We start from the raw sequence: 8,977 nt of genomic DNA, 5'->3' as shown, positions 1-8,977 counted from the left end.
ACTCAGAGGGATGAGAATCTTAAATTAAAAATAGAAGCTAAACCAAGGGCATACAGAAAGATGGTTACTATTTCATGTAATAAAAACTGATTTCTCCAAACGCCTTAAAGTCTTTATTTGTCCTTATATGCTGTTATCAGAAGCAAAAAGTTCTGTTCTTACACTGTCATATTTACAGCAATTCTAAGGCCAGTAATTCTGCAAGTATTTATGCCTGCTGCACCCAACCAGAGTCAAATGACCCACAGTCCAGAAAGGATTTGGCCTTTTATCAGTGAGGACAGCATTATAATGGTTTCCAGGAAATGCTGGTTTACAAAGATGATGAAGAAAATATTTTCGAGACTTTTAACCCATCCAGTGTCCACAAGATTCCAGTATGTGGAGTTCAGTCAGTTGAGTAAGGAGAACTCAGCTGGAAGGAAAAAAAAAAATAAAAAAGGAAAAGATCAGTCTTAAGGCAATTACTGCTGTTCATTCAAAAACAACTGCAAAGCAAACCTGCTCCGGCTCCTTTGATAACCTTGCTTCCTGGACTTCAGTATAGTGCCAGCTCTTCGTGTGGGTAGATTATGTTTTGTGAATTTGTAGGAATAAAGAAAAAAACCTCCATATCATGCCCGTTCTCATTTAGGAGGGTAAATAGAGTGGAAAAGGGAAATCAGGAATGTTAAAATCTTCCAAAACTATTTTCTGCCCTAATTTCTAGCAGAACTTGAGCACATGTCTAGCAAGAGCCTCCAGAAATCCACCTACCATCTAGCAGTTCACCGAACTACTTCTCTAGTACCCTTAAAAACTGCAACGTGATTTTACTTGACTCTCCCAACTCATTGTGTAATTTTTTTGTGTGGTTGTGGCCCCAGAATATGGTGACAATCACAGCTGGTTTGGAAGCTCTGGACAGAGCTGGTTTGAGAATTGTTGTGCGTGCTAAAAAGAAACCACAAATGTTTTGAACGTGATGTTAAACAAAAGTGAAGCCAACTTTTCTTTTCACCCCAGAAACGGGGAAATGCAAATACACACGTAGTTCACAAACGCAATTCGGAAGGTCAAAACTGTTTTAAATATACATGAAAATAAATGGCAGATGAGTGAGTATGGGAGCTTTTAACCCAGAATTTTCATTCAGACTACTACTTCAGTTTTAGCTGAAGAATCAGTTTGTCATGAGCACTACCAGAAAAATGTTGAAGAAGCAAAGGAGAATATTTTGCTCTCGATCAGCTTTTCGGCTTGGTCTATTTTAAAGAATTCCTCTCTTGGTATGTGAAATTTCACCACGCTTCCAGACAGCCAAGAATCTGTTTTATTTTTGTTTGGTTTGTAGATGAGGAGGAGAGTTTACAGGGAGTCATTCAGAGGGGAGTAGACAGGCTTTTAAGGACACAATCATTTTAAGATCATAAATCATCAAATATGTAGGAAACTAAAAGCTTTTTTTTTTTTTTTTTTTTTTTTTTTTTTTTTGAAAGGATGTTTTCTTTTAAAGTGGTTAAAGCCAAACCACTGCTGCGTTTCCTGATAGAATTCTGCTGGACAAATCCCCAGTGCGGAAAAATCAGCACTACTCTAAGCCACATGATTTTGACTTTATAGTTTGAAAGCTGAACTGATCTTTGGAAGCGCAGAGCTCTGAACAACATTTCTACTTGTTAGGAAAAAGTGGAGAATATTTTTAACAGACCGTGCTGTGATCGATACAGTATTTTACCAATCTGCCTCTGTAGTCTTAATGAATATGAGTTTTATCTTTTAAAAATGTGAGTTGACTTTTTAATTTTCTCATCCTGGTACCAGATATCAAAAGTGCTGAGGAGTTGTGTGAGTCTGAAGGGTCAGAAATGTGTGTGCTCCCTGTGCGGCTTTCCTGAGGAAGTCGTGTCCTTTGTGTTATCTACAAAATTACTGTAGTCCATCTGCATTTGGCTTCATTTGTGCGAGAACCCTGAGACCTCTGAATTTTGGCACTCAGGGTTCGCTGGCCTGTGAGTTTGATAATTTCATCTGAAGCAATGCTTCCAAGTATCTGCAGCATCCCATCCCTGCTCGAGTAGGAGATGTCTGCAGCACCGTTTCAGAACACAACGCAGCAACTGCTGAAAGAGCTCAAGCGTTTTCCTAATGGTACAGCAGCCACTTTACAACCGGCACCTGTGTTGTATACACCCTGTTTGCTTAGCAGTAACTTAGGAGTGGAAATGTTTGCAACGTACAGCAGTCTCGATCACTGTGGGACTCAGGTGTTCTCTCAGCACCGCATAAACGCTCGGAGACATAGGAAGAAGATCTGATGGAGAATGTGGATCTGTAGAATCATTTAAGCTTAAAAAAAAAAATAGAAAATGACATTAAAAGTAATGTAAATCCCACCAATTTGATGGAAGATTGCTGTGGAGCATGGTGGATCACTCATGTTGAATGCTTAATTGAGGCAGTTAAGCCTGTGCTTATTAGGCTTGCTGTGAGCATACGCCAAGGACCTGGTGTATGTTTAAAAACGTAGGGAATAGGGCCAAAGGAAGGGAGAGGTTAATCTTGACTCTGTAATATCAGTGGCTGGGCAGAAAAAGGGGAGAGTGGAAGATGATGTAGAGCAGCATACCATAAAGTCTGCATTCAGTTTTTACACGTTTGGCTCCATGCACAGGAAAAGCGCTCTGGGAGTGAAGCTCTTCACTTCCCTTGTCTTTAGCAGTCCTTGGCCAAACAAAAACTTACAATGCCTTGCTGTCCTGAACTATTTTGACTGGCGGGAGGGAGCCAGGGAAAAGTTTGAAACAGGATGTAGGTGTAGTGAAAAGCACACAAAAGAGTAATACATCTTACAAGGTTACTCACATTTTGGAGACTGGGATAAATACAGAAGGAACGTAACCTTTCACTCCACCGTCTGAGGGCTTTGAGACTAAAAATCAATATTAGAGAGATTAGATGTTGCCTACTAACGCTGTTATTTCTTTAAAATTGGTTATGTTGCAGACCATAGTATATTAAAAGAGAAATGACCATGTTTATGATTAAATAAGCAGCCATAAAATCAGGGAAATTCCTGAGATTAGTGTTTGGGTTCAGGTCTTAGTCACATAACTGGCTGTGTTCCCATGATGGGAAATAATCTACACCACCCTCCCCAAGTGTAATACAGCAGCTGATGAATGGGAGCTGCTCAGGGCTGCCACAGGGCCTGTGCTGTGACTCCAAAAGCTTTGTACTTCTGAGCCTCGGGATCTCGGTGCTGCAAATGCTTGCGTGGAGCCCTGTCTCTAGACACAGCTTCGGAGGTGTCTCTGGCTTGAAATTAAACGCACACGTAATTTTTCAGAGGACTGGAGCATTAGGCAAAATCCACTGCAGTAAAATGAAGAGGAAAAGCATTTGCTGGTTCCAGGTATCTTTTGAAAAGTGTAAGGATTTGGATTCAAATGGGCTTGTATTGCTTTATAATGAAAGTTCAGGGGAATGTATATAATCTAGAAAAAACAGGGTTTTTTTGAGAGAGAGCAAGCTTGATCTAGAAATGGCCTGACTCATAACCCAAACAAGAGCAAGTACATATTTGGAGCTAATCTTATCTAGCTTTTTTTGTGTTTTCTACTGCAGTTGCCAGGGGTTATTACTGCTGTCTCGTTGTGGAATTAAAGCAGGTCTCCCAAGCTGTTTGGAAAACACAGAATGCCTTGAAATTGAGGAGAAAGCATGCTACAGTGTCACACAATTATGAAGCTGATGAGCTTTTCAATTTCATCTCCTTTGAACATGCATGTACTGAATTTTGCAATGTGTTGGTCAGGAAAAAAAAATCCTAACTCGAGATCTATTTCTTCGCTTCTTTTAAATGTTTTTAGTTTAGCCTCTAAGACCACAGCTATATTTGCAAGGTGAAGCTGTCTAAATGACAGACGTGGATTAAAACGGTTCTCTTGAGGATGCTTATTGAAGGAAGTCTGTTCCCTTCTTCCTCTCCCCAAATTCCTTGAATTGCCTCTTGACCCTGAAGCTGCTTTTCGGAAGGGGTAAGTACAGAAACAGAGCCCAACCTTCATTCGGCTGACAGCTGTAGTGTTTGCCAAAGGCCTTATCTTTGGGAATGTCTGGGTACAGATACTTGAGAGGGTTTTCGGGAACGTTGTCTGCCATAATAACTTTGTAATCTCGCAGTATGTCGGCAAAGGGCAGTGCAGCTAAGCGGCCTTTGTTGTAGGGCTCCACCGAGTGGAAGGTTACCTCTCCTGTAAAACACAAAGGTGTGTAGCAGCTGGTGAGTGGCTGGATCAACATCTCTACTGGAGCACTTCTTGCCTTTCTTTTGCGATTTACTCTGGCCTGGGTTTTACCTTTATGTTAGTGTCTTTCAAGTTACACTTTCTGCACGTGTGGGAACGAACTTAAAGCCTGCAGAAAGCAGGTACATCTCCTAACGAGCTTACCTGTGTTAATTTAAAAAACTGAGAGGAAGAGTTTCAGAGTTTTAGTTTGTGTTGTAGTAAATATGATACTGCTGTCTTGCCCCAAACCGAACAAAGACATGATACACATGAACCTTACTTTTAAACCAAAGAAACCATGGCTATTGTTTTACAGGTGTATTGCAGATTTTGAACTCTACATTATTATTATTATTATTATTATTATTATTATTATTATTATTATTATTATTATTATTATTATTATTATTATTATTATTATTATTATTTATTTATTTATTTATTTATTTATTTTTAATTGTACTTACCATTTTCTAACTGATCCACCCAAGTAAAGGTAATTCCGCCCAGATTGCTTTCACTAAACCTTAATAAAAATGTTCCTGGTGTCTTGTCTTTGAGCAAAATTCGTTCCTTCTCTTTGCTTACAAAGCCCATTACGTACCTATAGTGTGACAGGAAATCATGGTTTTACTTTTGCAAAAATGATAGACTTCATTCTGTGTGCTGCATTTGGCCAAACTTCATACAGGAGTTGAGGCAGGTGTTCAAAGCCTGGTTACAAAAGCTGTAAGGTCTTGAAAATATCACAAAAGCTTCACGTGAATTACTTGTGGAGTGTGGCATTGAGCTCTCAGTACTATGAAATGTGATGAAATTCGTCACAGCACTTGACTGTACACTGACAGAACTGATAAATAGATCAAAAGCTGCATTTTTGGAAGATTCAACGGTGTTCCCTTTTGGCAGAAATTTTGAAAAGTTATAAATGGGAAGAGGGAGACAGCAGTATTCAACTCTGCAAATTCTCTAGCTAGAAGTGAGGTTAGTAAAGAAAAAAGATAAAGCAGGGAGAGATCAATGTATACCAAGCTGTTTCTGTGTTGCTCACCCATCGATCCAAAGAGGAAGAATGTGTTTTTTAATTAAGTCCAGTATAGCTTCAAGCCAAACCCAAAAGGTAAAAGACTTCCCAGGTAAATGTTCCTAATGGAAAACAGATGAGAAAAGAAGAGCATTGTGAGCGTATTGTTACAGCTCATCAACATGATACAGCTATCTCAGATTCTTAAAGATATTCTAGTTTCTCTTTGTGGCAAATTTGAGTTGCTGCTTTGAGACTCCCTCTTTTGACCTAATGTAAAAACTTTTTTTTTTTTTTTTTTTTTTTTTTTTTTTAAGATAAGCATTGGAAGTGCCTCTTTGTTCATTTTTAAAGAAAAAGCATGCTCAGTTTCTTTTTCATTATGAAATTACATTTTGAGAGAAATGATGAGGAGAAAGTTGAACATACTTGCAAAGTTCTAGTTGTGTTTAAATAATGTGGTTAATATGAACAAAATGGATTTGCCTTTCTTTTTCAATTCTTTTGTTCCTGATCAAAGTTACTGAATATTTTGGATATATTATACAGACTTAAAATTATTTAGGTCACAACAGAGCATATAGAACAAAACATACTGTATGCTTTATGAAAATTTACTCTATACTATAATAGTCCAATCTATTGATCACTTACAGAAATATATAGGGCATTCTTGACTATAATGACAGTTTCTGGTACTTGCAGCAATGTGTCTAAATAGATCTAAATAAAGATAAATCAAGTGCCAGCTTTAAACTTCAGGAAATACTGTTTTAATTGTTAAACTTCTAGATTTAATAGGATTGTGCTGGGCTAGAAGTCCCGCAAATGGTAAGTGGGAACCTCATCGCTGGGATCAGTGGCACAGGTAGGTGTGCAGGTGTTCAAGCAGAGTCTGTGCTTTACTTTCAGAACCGTACCTTGCAGAACTTCGCCCAGGACAGCTGGTAATCATTGTAACTGACTTGTTGCCCTAGAAGCAAAATAAATAAAATTGAGTCTGTATTTCTGGAGTTCTTAAGAAGGTATTTTTTGACGTCTGTATAGTTGAAAAATAGTACAGCTCATCCAGCCCTGGAGAGGGATTGAGAGAGGCTTGGTGAGGGACTGTGTGCATGGAGAGAGCGTTCAGCTGCTAGCTCAGCTTTGTGGATCCTTTTGAAGTGCCTGCTCGTGGTAGCCTGGGGGGAGTCTTTGCCTAAAGCCATCTGGGCCTCTGTTCCTGCAGTGCGCGCTCAGTTTCAGTTTTCAGTTTTACTTCTCTTGGTCTTCACCCTATCTTGATGTTTTAATATGATTTGATTTTTATTTATTTTTTTGATTCTTACTGATTTACAATGGCATCTTTCAACTTCACTAACCAAGAAATCTCCAAGAAAGCATTAGAAAAAGTGCATGTTACCAAAGAAAGCCAGCTGTTGCTTCCCAGCTTTGAAAGCAGTAAAAAGTAAAGATTGTCCCCAGTCTTTGACACAGATGCTTTAGCTCTTGCCTGACAGCAGAGGTATTGTTACACCCTCACTTGGAGTTTCTTGCAGGTTACAATACACGTTATAATTATTTATTCTCCAGAAACAGATGATGCTTTCTTCATTCTGCCAGCCTTCCGTAAGGCCTTTCCCTTCTGGATGACAGTCAGATCGAAGTGGTCATTTGCTCATCTTGCTGAACTTTCAGTCATGCAGAGCCTTTTTTTCTGTGCTTTTATCAGTGAAGCATGGATCCCAGAACTAAACAAGCCCCAGAGGACAGGTACTTTTAAAAACAACCATGAGAACTACAACAAAAAGCGAACTAAGCCAAAATCCCACCAGCAAGCAAAAAGATTGTTGATCTCTGATGCTAGAGATAACAATTACTTGCTAAGGAACAAAATAATGTTGAGTGTGACTCTGATGCCCTCTTTCTTCAGCTCAGCAGCCTACAAGTTCAGAAGCTGAATCGCTTTGTGGTAAGAATATGCTGACGTGTGCTTTTCTTTAAAGAAAAAACAGTGTTACAGTGGCATTTCTGAAGTCAGCAGTGGAAGTGGAGGTCATGCTTAAAGTCCTGACTATCAAATATAAGAGTGCCCAAACAAATAAAATGTATGTTTCTGCAAACTTACCCATAAGTTTCTCGGCCAGCATGTTGAGCTGCTCAGAATTGAGTCCGCGGCCAACATAAGATGAAAACTGCCAGCTCAGCACTTCTAAGAGCTGACTTAAAGTGGCAGCAGGGGGATTGTTAAAGAAAGATAAATTCTGCAAGAGAATTCATGCTTCGTTAGACAGTTAGCAACTATGAAAGACACTACAGGCTTTAAAAGAAAGCAGTAAAAGCAGTAAGTACTTAAGCTGAGTCCAGAGGATAGGGGGGAGCAGAATAATTTGGGACATATATGCCCTGGGCATCCCACCTGCAGCCCCCCAGTAAGTTCTGCTCAGTCGCCTGGCAGAGATGTCAGGGGAGACTCGGAGAGAGTGGCTGTCAGTGTGCCTGCCTTGGGTGATAAGATACCCGGCTCTGCTTCTGATAGTGATGTATGTCAAGGCAGTGAAAATGTGTGTAAAGCCTATCCGATAAATGCAGATAGTATGTTCTACAATCTGCAAATGCAGTAACAGCAACTGAAACTCAAATATATGCTGAGCTGGCAGGAGGCAGAGAAATAATGATTCTGCTTTTGCTCAGCATTAAGGCTACCAGAAAGGTGCTATCTGACTCTTAGGATCTTCTCCATATAAAGCACTGGCTCCTATAAAATGCATGAGGGAAAGCAGCATTTAATTGCATCATAGATCCAACCATATGTCTACTTCAATGGTTTTGAGTTATATAGCAGAATTATTTTGCGCTACGTGCAGTTTTAATCATCAGCATTCAAGAATGGCCAATTCCAAGTGGAAAAGTTGTGGAGAAGGGTGAGCACCTTTCCTCAGTTTATGAATTACTGCTTTAGCCTACGAAAATGAAGGCTAAGAGGCATGTGGTTTTATATCTGGGCAGGGAACAAAAGACAAAGCAAATAATGTTGGAGTTTGATGTTGACGACAGTGAACGTGAAGAAAATCAGGCCTGTTTAAGAGGGGGAAACAGCCTTTTTTGTAATGAAAGCATTTGGCAACCAAATAACAGAAGCACGGAAATGCAGGAAGTCAGTATTTGCACACTGAAGACTTACCTGAGGGTCGTTGGTTGATAGATTGTACCAAATAATAGAAGCCCATGCATTGGGCAGTTGGCTGACGTTGGAAATCATCACCACAGGCAAAGAGCTTGTCTGGAGGGAAAAACGAACACAGTTGGTAAATATTGCTGAGGAGAATGATAACACTCTGCTAGGTTTTGTTTTCATTCAGGCCCCTCTCATTCTCCTGCCAACCCAAATACTGTTCCTTAGCCTGGCTCTACCTGCATAGTGGAGCAGGACCAGCTGTTGGAAACGTCTGCCTAGCCTGTTTGAGGTGAGACGTAGGCTTCCAGAAGGTGGTCAGCACTCAGGTTAGCTGGACTTGGGCAGCAAGCTCAGCTCATAGCTGCATGACAGCTATACAGAGGAATGACTGCATGGCTTCGTGCAGCCAGAGAAGGGATTTCTGGCAGTGGTTAGCACCAGAATTGGTTCTGAAGGTCCATTTTAGGCACACAGGGATGTCCTCAGCCTACAACTTGAAGTCGGTATCATAGACTCCCTCTAACG

The 8,977-nt window shown here is 40.0% G+C and overlaps 1 protein-coding gene across 1 annotated transcript in view; it reads right to left on the bottom strand.

Annotated features, from left to right (window-relative positions):
- Positions 1 to 98: 98 nt before the first annotated feature.
- The window catches only part of STAT4 (signal transducer and activator of transcription 4), a 36,576-nt gene continuing 27,697 nt past the window's right edge, over positions 99 to 8,977 (bottom strand). The window contains exons 15-23 of the mRNA XM_032190208.1: positions 8,459 to 8,557; positions 7,403 to 7,538; positions 6,216 to 6,259; positions 5,323 to 5,417; positions 4,739 to 4,875; positions 4,044 to 4,235; positions 2,845 to 2,911; positions 2,220 to 2,328; positions 99 to 415 (exon numbers count right to left, since the gene is read on the bottom strand). Coding sequence (XP_032046099.1) covers positions 389 to 415; positions 2,220 to 2,328; positions 2,845 to 2,911; positions 4,044 to 4,235; positions 4,739 to 4,875; positions 5,323 to 5,417; positions 6,216 to 6,259; positions 7,403 to 7,538; positions 8,459 to 8,557 — 906 coding nt within the window. The 3' untranslated portion in view covers positions 99 to 388. The remainder of the gene's footprint in view (positions 416 to 2,219; positions 2,329 to 2,844; positions 2,912 to 4,043; positions 4,236 to 4,738; positions 4,876 to 5,322; positions 5,418 to 6,215; positions 6,260 to 7,402; positions 7,539 to 8,458; positions 8,558 to 8,977) is intronic.

The sequence above is a fragment of the Aythya fuligula genome, chromosome 6 (genome assembly GCF_009819795.1).
Source record: "Aythya fuligula isolate bAytFul2 chromosome 6, bAytFul2.pri, whole genome shotgun sequence".
Classification (NCBI taxonomy): Eukaryota; Metazoa; Chordata; class Aves; order Anseriformes; family Anatidae; genus Aythya; species Aythya fuligula.
Note: the sequence above shows the minus strand (reverse complement) of the source record. Positions and strands in the feature narration are given on the sequence as shown.